Below are 21,370 nucleotides of genomic sequence, written 5' to 3' on the forward strand. Positions count from 1 at the left end.
TCCCATCACCTGTTTCAAGCTTTCCAACCTAGCTTACAGATTTTGTGTCATAAATAGATGAGGTGTGAAAAAGTAGTTCCTGTGGGAAAAAAAGAAAGTTACACTAACCTAAAGCTGTCAAAAATGCAAGGTATAATTGAATCAATGATATGATATCCAACTATTAAAGACCTCCATTTTGTCTCTAATGATGTGTAAATAATTATTACTGATATGTTTAATTCATCCAGTCCCTCCATAATACCATCATTCGATCTCAAATGGGGGCCCACTGTTTTTCTTATTTATATCAAACTGACTACCACACTATTCTCCCATATGCACCTTACCTTGAGCAGTTTCTCTCTCTCACAACTTTCATTTATACAAAACAGCATCATTCTCCTTTCTGCTAACACTTTAACTAGCTTTTCTTCATGGCTCTCTTTCTCTTTGCTATTTTAATCTTGATGGCCCCTTCAAGCAATGCCTATTGGCCACCTTCACCTGGCTACTGGCCAAGTTCCAAATTCAGCTCTATGAGTTTTTACAAAGGGTTTCGAAATCTCTGGGGCCCTCAGCACCAAAGTCTAGACCAAAATGCATTAACAATCTGGCTTGATAGAACCTCAGGTATGAATCCGATCACTTTCAATGCTCTCTCTTTCTCTTGCATGATATCATTGAAATCTTAATCCACCTTCACTGCTTTGTTTCTGGAGAACAGGAAGTGGCTTCAAGTCGGTAAGGCCATTTCGATCCGGTTACTTTGGGGCTTCCATTAAGGTCCAACCTGGCTATACTGCAGGAGTTATCACAGCTTTCTATGTAAGATATGGCCTCAAGAGATCATATAATAAAGTGTTATCGGTTGAAACTAACTTGAAAGCTTACACTTTTTTCCGTAGTGTAGCTAGTTAATTAATTACTGTTATTAGTGAATATAATGATTATTTGACTAATGGCAGCTCTCAAACAATGAAGCACATCCTGGTTTCCATGATGAAGTGGACATCGAGTTTCTTGGGACAACATTTGGAAAGCCTTACACTTTGCAGACGAATGTTTATATAAGAGGAAGTGGAGATGGGAGAATTATAGGCAGAGAGATGAAGTTCCATCTCTGGTTTGATCCTACCAAAGATTTTCATCACTATGCTATTCTGTGGAGTCCCAAGGAAATAATGTGAGTCACTATACATAATACACTGTTACTCTTTCTGAATGTATGTGTGAGACTGTGGCTCTATTTGAAATTAAATGCATAGATTTTCAGTCCTAATACAAAAGAAAAGGATAGACAAGGTAGGAACTACTTCGTTTTCTTCTGAAGTAGATAGGTAGGAGTGAAGATCAAAGGAACTTAGTAAGATTGGATTCTGTGTATGTGGCATCAGATTGATTGGTTCTTATCATAAGGTGTCACGGTCTGGCCAAAACTGATTGGCTGGACATTTGATATTCAGAATACTTTTTTTATATAATTTTCTATAGAAAAGGACTAAAAATAAGTGATATGATTATAGAAAAATGTAAGAATGGTATAACCGGACTGATATTTTTGTAAGATGAAGTTAAGGCAAGTAGGGATTTGACAGGAATAGACAATCATGTAGAAAAATGGTAGAATCAAGGTCACATGAGTGGCACAAAAAACCCAAGCATCAAAGTGTGGGGTAAGCAAAATCTGCTGACTCCCAGCTAATGAAAAAGCTAAAAGTGACATTTAATTAATTGATCTAGTAGTTCCTTAGAGAACCGTAATTATAAGATGAGTTTCAAGTGTTGAGTGGTGCATATGGTGAATCTTAAAAAAGGGTGTGTCTGATTTGTATTACCTGGTTAACATTGCTTTCACTGACATCGAATTGCGTGTCAGATTCCTAGTGGATGATGTGCCAATAAGAAGGTACCCGAGGAAGAGTGGTGCAACGTTTCCTCTGAGACCAATGTGGCTATATGGTTCAATATGGGATGCTTCATCATGGGCAACTGAAGATGGAAAGTACAAAGCTGATTACAAATACCAACCCTTTGTGGCAAAGTATTCGAACTTCAAAGCCAGTGGTTGCTCAGCCTATGCACCACGGTGGTGCCACCCAGTTTCAGCCTCACCATATAGGTCTGGTGGGTTGACAAGACAACAAAACAGAGCCATGAGATGGGTGCAGAGATACCTGATGGTTTATAACTACTGTCAAGACCCCAAGAGAGATCACAGTCTAACACCTGAGTGTTGGGGTTGAACTTTGAAGTGTTCAAGTTTTCAAGCATTTGGGAGTGAAAAAAATGTTACCTTTTTTTGGTCGCGAAAACTAAAACACTGTTGTCTTGTGATTTGTTTTGTTTTTTTGTTTGAGAAAGTTTCATTTACTTTATGTGGGTCAGTTGTGATGGGGCCCCTATCTTGGCAGCTGCATAATGCAAGTGTACGGGGTTGTGCATCCAAGGCTCTCAAGACACCAGAATATTTGGAAGATTGTGTGTTTTTTTTTCTTTCTTTTAGACAGAGGAAAAGGAAAAGAAAAAGAAAGAGAGGGAAAAGGAATAATATGAATGTCTATGTCCAATGAAATGAAAAATGGGTCGGTGAATGTGTCTCCATTGAGTGCGAATACTAAAAAACCACACACTTTATTTATTTAATAATGTTATTGTCATTTCAATGATGAAAACCAGAACCTCTCTGTCTCTGTTATGGGGAGAGGGGTAAGTGTGTTTTCTTGCATGACTTTTTGGTGCATGTGAAACTTTATTACTACCATGGAAAAGCTTATAGCATGTAAAAAATATATATATATATTATATGTAGCATGATTATGTAGGAGGTTGTGGACCTTTGGTTTCATTGGAAAACAAGTGAAAAGGAAATGGGAATATTTAAAAGAGCATGTAAATCATATGGAAAACTTTATTAATGGATAAATAATTGCATTACTTTTGTCTATGTATTCCATATACGTGTGTTAGGTATTAATAATTGGTTTTAGATTTTTTCTTAAGCAGGTAATGTTTATAGATAATTTGTATTCGATAATAGAATACTTAAGAGGTCATAAAACCCGTGTTAAAAATATATTTTATTTTAATATAAAAAATTATTAGCATGTGTCCTTATTAACTGTAAGGAGTCAAAATCATTTTAAAATAATGTTAACTTGATGTTTGAAATGTAAAAAGAATCTAATTCTGATTTTTAGAATTTGTTGTCTCTTTCAATATATACTTTCTTCACTCCTTTATCCCCTGCATTCTATGTTTAGTTTTTTCTCAATATAGTAAAATGAACTAAATTTACCAGCTTATACTTGGTCAATTAAATTTGTGTCCTTTTAATAGAATTCAACCATATTCCAATACACGTTTATTCTAAAAGATTCATACAAAATTCTAATTAAGTTCGAGTTATATAGTTTTTTTTATTGAATCTATTATTATACGCAAAGGACTAGAAAATATTAAACTGAACCAAATTGATCCTAAATTGAACTATACGTTAAAAACTTAAATTGTTTGGGAAAAAAAAATAAACCAAAATGTTATTTTAAATTAGTTTTAACAAAAGAATTATTCTTAAATTAAACCAAACTTTTTATTTGTTATTGTATTTTATCTACCGATATCGAAATATTATGACCAATGAGAAGATAAATTGGTTACTATTAGACTAAGTTAACGATCTAGATAATCTAAAAAAGTCGTTAAACGAAATTGGATTATGATTAGGTCAATCTTAATCAAAAATTCATAAAGAAAATTATTGTTAAATATAGTAAAAATTATGTATGAGATTAATCTCCTTTTTTTAATATACACATAAGATATTGTATTTATAGCAAATAATAAATATAGGTTAAGTTCAAAATACAAACAAAGAATAATACGAAACTAACTAAAAATAAAAGATAATAGGATATATAATAATCTAATATATCTAACAACTACAAAAACAAGTTAAAAGTACCGTTATTAAAACTTTTTACTAAGCATATTACAACATTAATTGTTTAACCAATCGAACCTGAATTAACTTAAACATCGAAATATCTTTATTAGTTGCACCGGAACAAATAATAATTATATTGAAAAATATTTTTAAAATAAGAGTCAAAATAATAATAGTTTAACTAATTTGATGCATTTAAAATAGTTTACCTTAATTCAGTTTTGTTTAACAAATATATAACTTAATTTCAATTCAATTATAATATAAATTTAATTCAATTTTATAATAACTTAATTTTAAAATTCAGTTCATTTTTATAATAGTTAAATTTTATTATATATTTCATCCGTAGCTAATTGTTTATATTCATCTCATAATGGAATGTAAAATTTTACCTTTAAACCTTAATATAATTAAATTTGTATTTTTTTCATCTCAAATTAGGATTAGTTAGTAATACATACAAATTGAGCTTGGAAGCTTAAACTAATTAAGCAGGTTGGCCAATGCATTATAGTTTTATATCAAGCCATCTCAAACGCAGGAAAAATGAAATGTTAGGCCATTAAATTATGGACATAAATTAAATATATATCTTGTAAAAAGCTCACATAATCTCAGTTTTCACTTTAAAAGTTTAAATTGAATTTGACATTTTTGTCTAACTCAATATAACTTATGATTTACATCAAGCTTTGGACAAACTCTAACTATAGGCTTCCTTTTTTTTGGGATTTAACATCTCATTTCAAAAACATAAATAGAGTAAGTTTTTTTCTCATAACTAATAAGAATTCAAAAATAAATTTAAGTTTGAATTTAATTAGAAATAAAACAACTTAAATAACATGTAAAAAAAATTTAGAAATTTATAATTTAATGTTTTAAATTAGTATAATGTTAATCTCGTTTTTGTGTTACTTTTTAAAAGGTTTATCAATAATATTATAGTTGAATACTCATTTTGATGACTAACTTACCTATATCATGTTTACTACTTATGCAAACTCAAATCCATATAATAAAGTGGGCGATTTAGATTTCATATTTTAAACACAAATTGAATGTAAGTGTTTTAAACTTGGTATCATTGTGATCCAATCTAAAATTATTCACAAATGAGTGTAAAAAAACATTTTTTTTTTTGCTTTCACTTCAAATCTTCTCATCCCAACCTCATATGAAGAAACTTGTACCATTTTAATGAATTTCTAATTGAAAAATATAATGCAGATGAAGTTTTGAAAAAACCACGAAAGTACAAACAAAAAATCAATTCAAACTGATGCCCACCTCGTATTTAAACAAAATTGTTCATAAACTAAGTGTGTAAAAAAAAAGGTTAGAAAAATATAACTTACTAAAAGTTTAATTAAAATTAACTTCACAGATGAAGATGATCCAATATTATATTTACAAATGTTCTTAAAAAATGTAACACTCGCTTCTTTTTTATATAACTAAAAGAATAAGAAAAAACTTTCATGTTTTTCCATCAGTTAAAGTTATAAACGTAATTAGTTGGCAAAATTCAATGGTATTGGTTTATTCGACAGGATTCAATGAATCAAATACACCACTTGCCGATTCATGATTCAGCAAATTCCCTTTAAAAAGTTCTGTTTTGCTCTGAGGTTTGGAATCCATTAAAAATTACTAATTCTATCCATGTGTGTACATGTCAAATGAGTATTTTATTTCTTAATAAATGCTTAAATTATAAATTTTGTTTAATCCTTCATTGGAGATAATAGTTGGTTAAAAAAAATAATATAAATGTATTGATCCCAACATATTGTTGGAAGTCCCACATTGATTAGAGATAAGGCCAATTTATAATATATAAGTGGGATGCAGATCTCACCTTATAAAGTAGTTTTGTGGGGTTGAATTAGGTCTAAAATCTACTTTTTAACACATATTTTAATAGAACCAAAACCTCCTTTTAAATTATGTTCTTAAATTTCTTGGTGAGGAATTGCTAAAAGTCAAATTTACAAAAGAGTAGTAGTTACAGAGTATTTTGCTCATGTTTACTTTTTTAGTTTTCTCCATTAAAAATTAACGTATGCAATAAATATGTATTTTTCTTTATTTGTTATATATAAATAAACAGAGTAGTGTTATCATGCTTGTGTGGTGTATGTCAGAGAAATTCAACAATAATGAAAGGAAAGCAGACATAGAAAACGGTAATCTACTTGGCAGCCTAAAAATGATGAAAATAGAACTCTTGGCCTGAATAACAGAGAATTATTGATGGCTGAAGATGCTGGAAGACGATAATAATGCATAAAGCAGAGGGCCATAATGCGAGGATCAAACAAAAAAAGGTCGTTGGTGGATAGCTTTTAAACCATTAATGGAGTGACAATGATTGCATGTTTTCCAAAACAGATATATGGTTAAGCATTGCTTAATCATTAATTCCCTTCTACGGTTCTGCTCTCTTCATTTGGCATATTTTAAGGATTACTTATTTGATTGATGTAAGATGTTTTATTTGAAATTTTACGCTGACTATACTGGCCCAATGCATGCCTACCTATAACGGCAACACATTGGATATAGTAATTTTTTTCATTCTACCACATTTTAATAAAAAATAATAATTGAAATTAATTTAATCACACGTTCCAATTACATTTTACATTTCAAGATTAATTCCATTTGACTTAATGTAAAAAGGTCCTTCAACTTCAACGTATCATAATGCAATTAAGTAGGGGCCTATAATTAGATAAGGACAAAGAAAACCACTTTCTTAGCATCGTGTAGGCCAGGGCATTATGCTAACCATTTATCTGAACATTTTGTAACAAGTATTAAATAGAATAATGGCAATTCTAAATTTTAAATGTAACTTAGTTATGTGAAAAACTAATTTAATGTCAAAACCACATGATTAAATTTTGAATCAAATTCTTTTTTAACCATAGTAAGGCACTACATAAACGCTCAATACACAAGTTAACAAGCGACTAAACAATTATACAAAACACAAAATCAGAAACTCAATAAACTTAATAACAATCCACAATTAAGAAAACTTTAATCTTCAAACTCGTTCCAAACTCTTATTTTCCAATCTCACTCTCAAACATTTTTTGTTCAACAATTAACCGTATATAGAATACAGACGCCTGGCAGCAACCACAAATTTCGATGTTAAAAAGTTGTTCGAGTGAATTTATAAAAAAAAGTAGTCCACATTGCAAATCGCATGACTACATATCTGCTTACCAAGACTGGTTAATAATATTTTACTCAAACTAGAGGTAAAATTTGTAAAACATGTGGACATAGTTATTAATGACAGTGCTGATCCTATTATTGTCACAATAGCAATTTCAACATTAGTACATTATTGCCCCAATAGTACCAAAAAAATTAATAAATAACACACAACATAATTACAGAAAAACGAAGACTCGGGGCAGAGAAATAACTATTCCAACTACTTTATGGACAGCTAAATTCTAATATAGAATAATTTATAACAAAGATATCAAAGCCAACGATCCCTTTCTTTCTTGAAAGGGTTGCGGTGATCAGAGCAATTGCGAAACAGAATTACCTTACCGACGAGTGTTTGGAATAGAAAAGCTGCAACGTGTTCTCACTTAGACAACCCAGCACGCCGTGTCTAGGTGAGTACCTAAGATCACGGGCCTGAACTGGAATTTTGAATTGCTGAAGAAGTCTAAAAGATGGCAACTCATGCACGACCAAATCACATGTAACTTCATCCCAAGATGCTAACAATCTGCTCTGACTCTCTATGTCCATAATTACACATTTTGGTAGTCTAATTTTACTCACATTTGCATGGGAGGAACCCAACTTTTGGAACTGATGACTACCCATTCTATTGAACAAGACATGAGTGCCCTGTACTCCTTGTCCAGCACTGAGAGGAGTGGCCAACGGTTGAGATAGAGGCACATCCATCGACATGTTGAATTTCGGTCTGTATGAAGCAACAATGTCATCACTGCTAGGGCAATAGGCAAGGGATATGCAGACTCCTTGATTATCAGTTTCAGGAACCACAAGCGGCCTTCACATTTAAAAAAGGTGAAGTATTAGGACAGCTATTTACAGCCAAAAAAAAAAATAGAGGATGACACTTCGTCCATGATTGCTTGCAAAATCACCACTGTCCTCGTGGAACCAAATTAAAATTACGCAGAAGAAAATAGGAATGATCCATCATATAGTATCTTATAAATGCAGGAAAGCATTCCAAAGTCGAGAGCTGATTTAATTAAATTAAAAAAAAATGTAAATTTCAAAAATGCAATACGACTCTAACACAAGAAAATAATCTAAAAAAATTTTGACTATACAAGCAAGGAAGATAGCATGTATGTCATACAAAATGAAGAATAATAGGAGCTAAATGAGTGAAAAGGGAAAGGTACAATGATGGACCAAACATTGGAAATGTACAATTCGTAATGTCGCATACTTTGGAAAACAAAACGAATTGTGCCAACAGGTAGTCTCACACAAATCAAAAAACAAAATGGGTAAAGCGAAATATTTGCCCGTCATAATTGAATATTGTAGGGTTAACTGGATAGTGCCAGCAAATCAAGTTTTGCACAATATTTATTAGGCAATTATAATAACATATACATAAAGCGGACGTCCATAAAAGGCAAGCAGCCTACCGTTCTTCAGAATCAATGTTCCACTGACAAAGGCCAAAGGCAGATGCCGATAGGATGGTTTTAACACCCGAAGAAAGACTTGAAGTTTGTGCAAGAGAAGTGACAGTATGCACAGGGTTATTAGTCAAACCAACTAAAGATTTCATGGGGCCTACAGTTTGACGCATGTCAAACACTAAGATAGAACCATTCTGCAGGAAATTAATATGAAGATTAGAACTTGAAGCTCCCACATCCAATAAATACAAAAACCAAATTGCTGACCTGTAGTCCAGCATATATGTTATGCGAATTGTTCAGATCCCACGAACAAGACCATGCAGGATCCTGTAATAGAATTCAAGGTTAAAAAAACAGAGGTACTACTAAACTATGATGGGAGATAAATTGCAATATCTGAGCAACAAATTAGTAAATTAGCACACATGAAGGTGCATGAAAAAACTATTTTAAAAATCTAATTCTATAAGTAGTTTGGAGAATTCCCTCTTATATACATCGTTTCCAAGGACTTAGAATCACAGGAACTAACGAGGATTGCCTCGCCCTCCTGCTGTACGCTATTCAATATTATTTGGTGCCTGAGGTTGGAGAAAAAAGCTAGACTTTCTGGGATAGTTACTTACAACACTACATCCTTTTTGGAATTCAGTGATTTTCTTATCTGTTATGATGTTGGGTTGATGGTTACTGTAAAAGAGCATCTTTAGAAAACTTTCAAAAGAGATTGGAAACCTTTACTTAGATAGCTTGCGGTCTTTTGGGCTCCTTAAGGTTTTTGGTTGCTCAATTCAAGGAGGATAACAAGTTAAATATACAAGCAATACAAATCCGAAAAAACACAAAACGTAGCAATTATACACTATTGCAACAAGCTTTATTTACTATTAGTTTACCAAACGATAATATTGAATCAAACTTCACCTTTAGATCATAATTGATAACAAGATTGCCACTGTCCAAGCTGTAACACAGGAAAATACACCAATTACCGAGGTTTACTATGTCAAAAAAAAACAATTAGTACTCAATGCAGCTATACCTGAGCACTGATAGTTTCTTCCCCAATGAAGAAAAGAGAGCCATACTACTATTAGAAGGAGAAATATGAAGGTCTTTAACACCACTTGTAGCAGAAGGCAGTAAGATATCTTGCATCTCAGATGGAGACAACAAGCTCATCTACAAAGCCAAGTTTCCATGAAAGTTAAACCGAAATCCTTTTTGCACAAGGGAAACTAAAGCCACATACAAATAAATACATCAAATTGAAGAGTCTTACTTTAGTTAGCAAGTGCATTCCACCTACTTCCTTTGGCTTTTGTGCGATTAATAAAATTTGATTAGAAATGTCCATATCAAAAATGCGTGCACCATCGAGATGAATCTCTTTCTAAAACAGGTACACACTAGTTAAATAAAATTCAAGTCATCAACACAATATAAAATTCTTCTAACAAAATAAGCCTATTATAAGAGGAGATGTGATTAAAAAAAGTACGGTAAAATAGTTCCACATATTTCCATCTTACCATCCTAAACTTTTTTTTTCAAAACCACTTAACCTCCCTGAGTTTGGTTTAAAGTAAACTATCAATTCAATAAATTCCATTAAAGTTCTATGTTTCATGCCACGGCTTTAACCATGGTCATAGTTTTTTCAAATTAAAACAAACTTTGGGGGGCAAACGGGAAAAAAGTTTAAGAGGTAAATAGGGATAGACTAAAAGAGAACAAGGTGAAACTTTTCCAAAGTGGTGATGTTAGGTAGGAGAGGTCAGGGCGAAATGAGATAATGGCATACCTGCAATTCAAAATTACAAATGGATCCCTTTCCACAGTACTTTGGGCCTGCTCTACAAGTTACATTCAGTTAAAGTTGATGTGCCCAAGGCCACAAATTAGCAGGGAAAGAAACTTGAGCAATCAATGAAATCAACAGCAACTTTTTCATGAAAAAAGAGTTTGATGTTTTAGAAAGAAAGTGGGAGTGGGTGCTGGATGAGCAAAAGGAGACAACTTTTATTAGGCAGAAATCAGTCATCTCATTTAAATGCTGAAAGAATTAATACCAGATTCACATCTCCCCTGAGAGTTTCCATTGCGACTTATCGATGCAGATTCCCTGCTCTGCATATCTAGTAGCAGCTGCTCCAAATAAGCGTTTCTCTACAGGCCAAATGTACATAACAGTTTAAGCCATACATACAAAGATCCAAAACGGTCGAAGAGGGTTTTATGATTTGGACGAAATATTTAAACCAGTTTAAACGGCATAAATGTCTGTTCGCAATGCTCCTCAAGAAATGCCTCAATTTTCAACATCAAATTGTCGAAACTATGAAAATGGTTTTTGATGCAAGGTTTCTGTTACAAACTAAATTGAAATGAGAAGAAAAAAAACAATTTAATGGAATAGGGTGAGAAGAACAATGAATAGGAGACCAAGTTACCCTCTAAGGGTGCCCCGTCACTAAGAGCCAACCATTGATCAATACAATGGCAACAAATCTCCCTCTCTCCTATTTCCTCTTCTCCTACTCATATCTAACTAGCCATCTCATTACCATTCTAACTATTAACTTACTCCCCCTTTTTCTTATATCTTAATAGGTTCAGACAAAGTAACAAAAGAGTGGAAGATGTTAAATTACTGATTATAAGAGGCAAACAACAACAGCAAGAGTGGTTATGGTCCAAAAAAGTAGGTTAGGGTTAGAACATGCAACGGTGTGGCATGGCAAATATGACATGGCATCGTCATCTATTTCATATAAAATAAAATATTAGGGTAATGAGAGTGGCTCCAACCATAGTCTTTAAAAGGTTTTCAAATTTGGAAAACCAAAGATTTACTGACAAATTGTTTGTATATTCTATAGTAATGCAGAAGTCATACCTGTGTAAGAGTCTGAACTTGAGAATGCAAGGTGACTTCTCGACGTTTCCATCCCTCTTCTTTCTTGCACCAATCACTGACCTGATAATGTATTTGATATATTGTTTTAACCAAGAATACAGATTCATATTCGAGCATAATCAAAAAGTTCAAAACCCAGACAAAGCCAGGAAGAAAAAGTAGCATGTAAAATAATATTGCATAGCATCCCACTACCTTATTGTCAAGGGCAGCACATTTGGCCTCAAGTGACTGAATTCTCTGTCAACAGCGAAAAAGTAATCAATCAGGTAAGCTATCTTCTTAAAAGGTTTATTTTCACATAAAATGCGCACATAAACATGGCCAAACCTTCTGAGATTCTTCCTCGACCGCAACTACTCGGGAAGCAAACAGTTTCCTCACATCCTTCAACGTACATTTCCTATTACATTGGGGACACTGGGACCAAAGAACACACAAAAGATAAATTTAGAACCATTTTAGGTTGCATAAATTTCAGAAAGCACCTAAACATAGGGTGTATTTTACCTTGCTGGAATTTTTGCGTTGTTGAAGCCATCTTTTGATGCAAGACATGCCATATATGTGTCCACAAGGAAGACAACTGAACTCACTCACCCCAAAAATTCAAAAAAATTCACCACATCGTTCACATATATTCAACAATTTCACCACCACAAAAACTTCTATTAACAATCAGTCACTGTGAGTGGGCGTGTGTGAGTGCATAATTTAGGGCAAAGGAAATGCGGTTGCACCAGATATGATGTTCGCCGTTATTGGTCCAAACATCCATGCAAATAGGGCAAGAAAGACCGTCAATGTCGGTATGATCGTTTTCTTGACTCCCGTTGCTGCTCCCAGTCGCGAAGGAACAAGAAGCCTCGCCTCCGTCGAACCTACGGCGTTTATTCCTCTCCTCTCCCACGCAATCCTGCGATTCTTCGGGGATAATAATTACGTTATCAGTGTCGTGCGAAACCCTAGGGGTGGCCACACCGGGAACGTACTCTTCGTCGTCTTCGTCTTCGTCTTCTTCGGTTTCTTCATCTTCAGTGATTCCATAGTCTGCGGGGTTTCCAATAAGTTGCGGCGCCTCGATTAGGTTTTCCTCGTAGTCCGCGAATTCAATAGGAGACGCCATTCCGAGAGAGGAAAAGCTAAGCAAGTTCGCAGAGTGGCCCCAAACCTAAAGACGACCTTACACAACCGTTTGAACGTTGGGAGGTAAACCAAAAACAAGCGCGCAAATTATGTGTCCTGTTTTGATGGGGTTTCAATAATTTAAAATGCCTTCTTCATATTTTAACAATTCTTTTTTAATAATTTTTTTATAACAGAATACATGTCACAATTGTATTAATCTATTTAAATTTATTCTAAAAAAATATTTGAAAAGACCAATTATAAACTACCACATATGCGTTGTAAAAAAATTATTAAAAAGATATTTTCCTTTAAATTGAGATGTGTTTTTTCACCTTGGACTCTCTGTGGCTAGCTAATCCCACCCTTCAAAAGACATTTTACGATAATAATTTTAATATAGTAAACAAATAATATAAAAACATATAATAGTAAAAAAATTCAATAAAAAAATATGGATTGTGTTTACTTTTTACGAGTGGAAATACATCCATTTTTTTGTGATAATAAAAAACAATTCATTATTATTATTATTGTAAAATTAAATTAAAAAATATTTATATTTTTATCATAAAAATATTTTATTGCATAATTTTATAATTAAAAATATTAAATTTGAAAAGAACGATCAGATAAAAAAAATTAAGAAATAAGATAAAATTGATAAAAAGTTTATTTTATTTTTAATAAATTGTTATTTAACAGGTAAAATTAAAAAAAAAATAAGTGTGAACATCTAAAATATAGATATGTAGATGTAAATAAACTATTTATTTAAATTAAATCTTGAATGTAATTTTGATTCCATTATTTTCTTTACTCGTTTTGGATTTTTCAATTTAAAATTAAATATTTAATGTAAATAAACTAGTTTTTAATTTTTGTGTGTTTATTTTTTATTATGTATTTCTCGCGATGTTTCCGTATTAGGTATTTAGTATACATGATTAATTCAAAAATGAAATTTCAAATTTTATATATTTTCATTATTGACCATTTTTTTGTTAATTATTTAATTACTTTTATTCTTTTATTGGTTTGTTATATGAATAAGCTTGAGTTTTGTAACTAGATTTATTTAAAAAAAACAATTACACATTTAAAATAAAAATATATATTTTATTATTATATATATATAGGTTTAATAGTCAATTTAGTCCTCACTTTTGTTGAAAAATCTCAATTTAGTCCCTCGTTATAAAAGTGTTTTAAATTAGTCCTAACTTTTAAAATAGTGGGTCAAATTGGTGTTAAATATAAGTTAACGAAATTAATGGATGATGATGTAACACAACTTAAAGCTAACGAGGGACCAATCTAACACATCAGCTTTAAGCTGTGTCACATCATCATCCATTAATTTCGTTAACTTATATTTAACGAAAGGGACCAATCTGACCCACTATTTTAAAAGTTATGACTAATGTAAAACACTTTTATAATGAGGGACTAAATTGAGATTTTTCAACTAAAATGAAGACTAAATTGACTATTAAACCTATATATATATATATATATATATATTAAAATAATTGTTTTATTGTAAAAGTTAAAAAAACTTAAAAAATGGGTTTCTTTAAGAAAGAATATTGGGAAAACTCTTATAATAATATTCTTTAAAAGTTTTTTCTTCCTTCGTTTATAAGATCTAACAATCTTCATATTTATTTTAAGAATTAAGACAAAGAGTTTTATTAATATTCAATGTATTAGTTAGAGAGTGGGTTTAAATTTAACTCATCTCACAAAACTGACTTATAAGGTGAGGTTTGCACCCCTATTATATATTATAAATTGACTTCATCTCTCTAATCGATGTGAGACTTCCAACCCAATGCATGTAAATTTTTCAATTTAATATAATTCTTTTATATTTTAAACACACTCTTATTTCATAATTGTCATAAAATTACAATATGATGATCATTAGAGATTTTGTTGAGTAAATATGGTGGTGATGTTTAAGGAGAATGTTAACGAGTTCCAAATAGCGAAATCATTTTAATGTTTTAATCACAAAAAAAAATATGATTAAATTGTTAACTTTATAGAAATGTTAAATCAATTTTTGAAATTGAATTTGGGAGTTTTTGAATGTTGGAGTGTGATTGGATGTGGGTGTTGGTGGATTGATTCAACGAGTTGGGAAATATGCAAATATTAGGTGTTGTGATCTTAATAAGTTATTGATATGAATTTGTTAAAGGAGAATAAAAGTGTTAAAATTAAATGATAAATTGTTTAATGTGAATGCTGAGAAATTATGATACATTTAAATTGATGATGAATTAGGGGAAAAGGAGAAAAGAAAATATAGTGTGGGCAGTGAAATGTGGTGCATGATATGTGCAACAAAGACTTTGTTGATGTTTAGGTTTATGTTTGGCTAAATGCATGTGTTATGATGTTTTATTGTCTGACTCGGTGACACTTAAATTTATAAAAGGTATTAAATGAGTATATTTAGGAGTGTTAGGCAACACCGTAGATGCAATGTACGACTTTTTGACTGGTATTTTATTAAATGCTTAAATCAGAGTTTTATTTGAAGTAGTAATGTATGAATGAGTTTCAATAGTTATTTTAATGGGAAAAATACTAGTGCAAATATCGCATATTTGAAAGAAATTTTGAGGAATAAAATTATGTTGACTCAACTGGTACCTTATTTGTTCTATAAAATATGATACCTAAGTGGAGAGTGAGAAAAGGCTTCACGTGGTAGATGGTATAATATGAAAGATGATCATACTTATGAAGTTAGTGGAGTTAACCTTATCAGGACTTAGTGAGAAACATTTATTATAAGCATTGGAACATCATTAAAGAATTGTGATGGAGTAAGTGTAATAGATGCCTATTTTCACGAGTACATTTAATACATCAGTCATGAGTAAATTCTGAATTTGAATCCTTAAAGGACACAAATGAAAATAAATAAATAAAAAATGTGAAATAAGATTGAGATGAAAACACCACAATCTAGTAGATTGATAAATCGACGAATATTTGCCACAAAGATTGTCATCTCTGATAAGAATTAAAGTTAAAGATGGCTCAAACTAATAGATTGACAAGGAAAATTTACGACAAAAAATTCAACTTTTTATAAGAACCAAAATTCTAACCCAAAAATCAAAGAATCCTCTCTCGATGAAAAATTAATTTTCATATAACGACCATCAAAGATGCCTACAAATGTATTTGGTATCCCTATATCTAGCCTCAAATGTTTAAGCAATCTAAGAAATTATAAAAGAAAACCTAAAAACATCAAATAAAAAATAACTTTAAATCTCAAAAACAAAGTTAAACTCGTTTCCTAACAAATTCACTTACCCAATAACAGTTAAAATTAAAAGAAAATTACAAATTCTTTTAATTGCATAAAACTATTATTGTATTGAGTCAAGCATGTCTTTTGAATTCCAAGCTTCTTGGATTGTATTGGATTATAATATAGTCTTTTATCATACTATCCTTTCTAAAGATAATGTTTTTCTCAAATTCGTACTAAATTTGTCCTCAATTTGATACCACTTAAAGATCATGAGATAGTCATTTATCATACCCTTCTTCTTAAAGATAATGTGTCCTCAAATTTGTACTACTTAAAGATTCCTACTCCTAAGTTTGGTAATGATAGAAGTAACTTCCTATTTCTTAGATTTATCCTTATCATTTCCTGAGGTGAATGATTTCTTATAGGAGTTTTTTTTTTTCTCTTTAGAAGTTGTTCCTTTGGACCTAATCAGTTTATCATTATCGTTCCCTTCTTAAAGAGATTTCAACAATGAATTCTAAAAGATTCCTCACACAAACATAAACCGAAGACACAAATCTAAATAAACTAAAATCGAAATTCTATTAAAGTGAAATTTGGATCCGAAAATAATTAAATATCATATTATTAAAGGGTTGGAGGTTTGCCTCCAAAGTCAAATATCCACCTATAAGAAACATAAAAAAATGTAAAAATAATGATGTTTATGCTAAAAGAAAAACAAAAGAACATTGTCCAAACAAAGAGCTGGGTTACACATATGACTTCTATTATCCATATGTTGCTTAGAGATGTACAAACAAGTTAACTCCTGTATATATTTCCAAGTTTGTTTCCAAACTAAAAGAATGACTTTGATTATCCAATGTAACTAACAAACAAGCTAACAAAATAACTTTACCAATCGTCTAACAATATGAGCTTTGTTTATAGTAGTTTTCTTTTGAATCATATATTCAAGCTTCGTCCACAACTCATATGCATTGGTATAAGTCGACACATGCTCAAACAAGCTTTTGTCGATGTATTTTTTTAATCATAATCACAACTTTACGATTGAGAATCTTCTAATCTTTTTCAATCTTCCTTTTTGACATCTCCTCACCTGTGATTAACTTATACAAATCGTTACAGTATATATAGTCTTTGAACATGGATTTTCAATAAGAATAATTATCTTTAGTTAACTTAAACATGTCTTCATCATGGAGGAATGCTCCTTCTATCTTGAATTGCACCAAACTAAACTTATCATATTTTCCTCTTATGTCGTCACCTGTCTCAATAATTTTTTTAACAATTCTTCCTATAATTAGTAAAATAACCTTTATCATGCCTTATTAACTTATTAATTTTAAGAAATCAGAACAATGAATTAAATTAACTAGGCGTCCTCAAAATTTAATTAAAAGTTAGCACCCTTTTAATTATTTGATTAATTTATAAAATCACATTGAAATTTTTATTAAGTCTCTCCCTGTAGTCACTTAGTTCACTAAAATAAAATCTAAAATAAAATTGAGTATTTAGCAATTAAGTTAACAGTAAGGAAATAGTAATGATATTTTTATTTCCTCATAATAATTTACCGGTGTCCAATCTCCATATCGATTTTCCTAAAGAATGCAACACTTTCCTTTTTAAATAGTAAATAAAAAAATTAAATAACATCATAACTAATATTTTTGGATGTAATAAATTATGCTGAATATTAAAAAACACAAATTAATGTCTCAATATACGAACTTAAAAAATGTAAAAAGTAAAACTACATCAACTTAAAATCTAAACTAAAACATTTATTATTTTGCAAGGTTATTTCACGGAGAAGGTAATACTTGTAATATTAGCCACTTATTATTGATTTTTTAGGGCGAGTCAATACGAGAAAAGATTAAAAAATTAAACCATTAATAAACTGTGTTCTTTTGTTTGTTTGCATCGAATTCAACTTAACATTAATTTAACTCTTTTCACTCTAATAATTTGTTAGTATAAAATTAGTTTTTCAGACAAACACAACATACAAAAAAAAAAAAAAAAAAAAAAAAGACGACGACCTGCAACAGATTTAGGTAAAAAAAAATTGGGAAATTGAGTTGGTGCGTGTCGAAATTTGAGTTAAATTAGAAATGAGAAGAGTTGAGAGGCGATACGAGATAATGGCTCGCAGTATATCGTACATTACAGGCACACAACTTCTCGCTCTCAGGCGCCATCCAAGCATCGCCATCGTCGATGTCAGGTACCGTTATCACTGTTTTACTCTCTGTTAATTGCTTCGTCTTTTCTTCGATTGGCTCTGTTCAAAACCTTATTATTTACTCCTTATTGTTAAGGGACGATGAGAGGGGTTACGATGGACACATATCGGGGTCTCTTCATTACGCAAGCGATACTTTCTCCGATAACATTTCAAACCTCGTTCAGGCTGTTAAAGGCAAAGACACCGTCGTCTTCCACTGCGCTCTAAGCCAGGTTCTCTCTCTCTCTCTCTAATTATTTATTACACTTGCCTTTTCTGCTTCTTCGATTTGTGTTGTTCCAATTCCAGTGATCCAATCCCGATCCTTATGTCCATTGGGTGTATTGGTGTAATGATGTGACTGAAATTTTTAGGAATCTGGATTTCTTTTTCTTTTTGATTTGCCACAGGAGTTGGATTTTGCGTGAGATGGATAGGGCAATAGCCTGTACATGCGTCAAATTTAAAGGGCTCTTTCTTGCGCGAGTAGTGTGTAAAATCGTGCGTCTAACAATGTTAGACTTCTGGGCAAGTTGGTTTTGGTGGACATTTGATTGCATCGATCATGTGCTGAAAATTGTCATCTGTCATACTTTAGCCCAAACTTACTTGTTATCAAATAAACCAAGTGTTTTGATAGTTGTGAGGGAAATATTTTATATTTTGTCAGTGGGAAGTCGGAGGTGGTGGAATACGGTTTTCATTATCACATGGCAGTGTTTTACCCTGCTTCTCACTGGTTCTCTCTAGGCACAAATCATGACGATTAGAATTTCTGTTGTGAGCATCTCCGATTGGTGAGAGGCATTGTTCTTCATTTTAGGGTTTGTTTTGTCAGGTTTGTAGCTGCTGTGTCCTTAGATCTCAACATTTATTTTAGTTGACTTTGCAATCATTATTAGTTTATAACTGAATTTTCTTGTTTGTTGTAGTCAAATAAACGCGAACTAGCACAGAGTTAGGGACCAAGGTCCGTGTATGTATCAGTTAATATATGATATGAAGCATTAGGCCAAGAGTAGGGAAAGTGTATTCCAAGAAAAAGAAGAAAGATTAGAGATTTGGTTAGTTAGTCATTTATGATGAGCTGCCAGTTGTTAGTAGTTAATGGGCTGACCAAATAAAAAGAGAAGCTGTAAACAGAAGAGGGGGAGAAAAACTGTTGGAAGGCTGAGAGACAATCTCCAAAGGACCTCTTGGCTCTGGTTCTTTGTAACAGTTGTCGATAGTGAATGATACTCCTCTCTTCTTTTAATTCTTTTGGGCTTGGTCAAATATTCTGTTCTTCTCGTTTTGTTGGTTGGTTCGTATTTCCTAACATAGTAGTTTGATGCAAAGTAAGTGTTTTAGAAGGGAAAGGATCTGGCTAAAAGAAAGCCAATATTGAGTAAAGGCAACAGTTTGAGATGAAAGACCTGCAGCTATTCGAGGGGACAAAATTCCTTTAGAAAGAAAAATAAGGAATTGAATTTGGCAATATTGCCTTTTGACTGTTTTTACCGTCTTCCATTGGCCATGCCAAAATGTGTCACTAAATATGCTATAACTGGTTCATTTTCTGAGGATGATCTATTCATATAGAGTTGCAGTCTACATTATTGATTGATTAGCTTCTTACATGCATATGCTGATTTACTCAGATTATTTTTTGCTTTCATATTGCCCGTGCCTTTTCAGAATTTAATACCTGACAGTTGATATTTAACTCTTCTTTCAAAGCTTCTTCATTTGAGTTGGTTCCAAGATACAATGGATAAGGCAGACATTACATTTTAACATATTAGTAGTTACATCGTAAAGCCTACATGTCAGAAACAAGTTTCATAGAATTTGACAATTTTTTTGTAAGGGGGCGTGTCTTCCTATTCTCTTTTTGTACTATACAAGAATGTTTCTCTCTAGACTGAACATGTCGTCAGCTATTTTGTAGGTTCGTGGCCCAACTTGTGCTAGGAGGCTTGTCAATTATCTCGAGGAGAACAAGGAAGATACAGGGATAAAGAACGTTATGGTGTTGGAACGTGGCTTCAATGGGTGGGAAGCTTCTGGTAGACCTGTTTGCCGCTGCACTAATATTCCTTGCAAAGGAGAGTGTGAGCCTTAATCAAAGTCGCGTTTGCGGTTGCATGGAATCAAGGAGGCATATGATATTTGTTGTGTGTGCACGCATTTGTATACAAAATGTAAAAACAGTTGGATGACCACTATGATTGCATCATTATATCTTGGTATAATCCTATATATCATCATAGGTAAACTGAATACCGTGTTTCTGTTTTGTCCATCACTTAATATGTAACAAAATCCTACTATGAGAATTGCTAAGAATAACAAAGGTACTTCTTTTCTTTGTGAACTTTCCTAATGTATTGCATAACAATGATTGAGGGGATTCTACTTGGGCAATTTTCATGGGCTAGTCGTAGTGAAGACTTGGGAATTCCCTGAAACTCAATTAAAGTTGTCCGTAACAAGTTTGCTAATATGAAATTTGATGTGCTTAACGGCCATATCAGTGAATACCAAGGTTGTGGCGTCATGGCACAACAAATTTAACCTTTGGCATGTTACGAAAATTAGCTTGAGTTCCACTTGACTGAAGAAAAAAGAATTTCTCAGAACTACGTGTAATCCTTAGCTACTTTTATTACTTTTTGAAATGCCGGTCCTAGCGTCAAAATTAAGTTTGCAAAAGGATTTCAGTAGTTACTTATGCTATAAATTGCTTTGGAAGGAATCAAATAATGTTTTTCTTTTGGACTGAACACCGTCAAAATCCTTAAAATCCATCCTGTTTTGGAATGTTTTCCTCACTTATTTTTAGAATGGGATATAGGAAATTCTCTGGTAGGCAACACTCACTCTAGATTAGCATGACATTTAATCTTGAAGATTTTCCATCTGATAAAAATCTCCAGGAACATCTTGCAGCATGTCAGGCTTTTGAACCAAGTTAATTTATAAATGGGGGATATCATCATCAAAGATATGTAATGTTTTGGCTCTATACTTTTTAATCAGTACGGTGATTGATTGAGTTTTGTTTGCCGTAGGTATGGTGCTAATTAGTCTTTCATTATAAGAAAACTCAAAGCTGAAAATTCAGATCTTTAACAAATGGCCTATTAGCTCAGTTGGTTAGAGCGTCGTGCTAATAACGCGAAGGTCGCAGGTTCGAGACCTGCATGGGCCA

The 21,370-nt window shown here is 32.1% G+C and overlaps 3 protein-coding genes and 1 non-coding gene across 4 annotated transcripts; 3 read left to right on the forward strand and 1 right to left on the reverse strand.

Moving 5' to 3' along the window:
- Window positions 1-305: 305 nt before the first annotated feature.
- On the forward strand, window positions 306-2,639 carry LOC106756770 (probable xyloglucan endotransglucosylase/hydrolase protein 32). The gene is made up of 4 exons (XM_014639349.2): window positions 306-612; window positions 707-807; window positions 948-1,165; window positions 1,859-2,639. The coding sequence occupies exons 1-4, from the start codon at window positions 417-419 to the stop codon at window positions 2,223-2,225; spliced, it is 882 nt and encodes a 293-aa protein (XP_014494835.1). The 5' UTR covers window positions 306-416; the 3' UTR covers window positions 2,226-2,639.
- A 4,456-nt stretch (window positions 2,640-7,095) lies between these two features.
- Window positions 7,096-12,748, reverse strand: LOC106757323 (E3 ubiquitin-protein ligase RFWD3). Its single transcript, XM_014639965.2, has 13 exons — window positions 12,262-12,748; window positions 12,032-12,107; window positions 11,852-11,941; window positions 11,717-11,761; window positions 11,501-11,581; window positions 10,674-10,770; window positions 10,406-10,452; window positions 9,884-9,994; window positions 9,644-9,783; window positions 9,526-9,565; window positions 8,866-8,928; window positions 8,602-8,792; window positions 7,096-7,985 (listed from the first exon to the last, which is right to left on the reverse strand). Exons 1-13 carry the CDS (start codon window positions 12,645-12,647, stop codon window positions 7,499-7,501), a joined length of 1,854 nt encoding a protein of 617 aa, XP_014495451.1. The 5' UTR covers window positions 12,648-12,748; the 3' UTR covers window positions 7,096-7,498.
- A 5,273-nt stretch (window positions 12,749-18,021) lies between these two features.
- LOC106756829 (dual specificity phosphatase Cdc25) lies at window positions 18,022-20,533 on the forward strand. The gene is made up of 3 exons (XM_014639429.2): window positions 18,022-18,177; window positions 18,272-18,410; window positions 20,108-20,533. Exons 1-3 carry the CDS (start codon window positions 18,065-18,067, stop codon window positions 20,279-20,281), a joined length of 426 nt encoding a protein of 141 aa, XP_014494915.1. The 5' UTR covers window positions 18,022-18,064; the 3' UTR covers window positions 20,282-20,533.
- A 763-nt stretch (window positions 20,534-21,296) lies between these two features.
- Window positions 21,297-21,370, forward strand: TRNAI-AAU. The gene has a single exon. It is a non-coding gene; the product is annotated as a tRNA-Ile (tRNA).

Source organism: Vigna radiata, chromosome 3 (assembly GCF_000741045.1).
Source record: "Vigna radiata var. radiata cultivar VC1973A chromosome 3, Vradiata_ver6, whole genome shotgun sequence".
NCBI classification, from domain to species: Eukaryota; Viridiplantae; Streptophyta; class Magnoliopsida; order Fabales; family Fabaceae; genus Vigna; species Vigna radiata.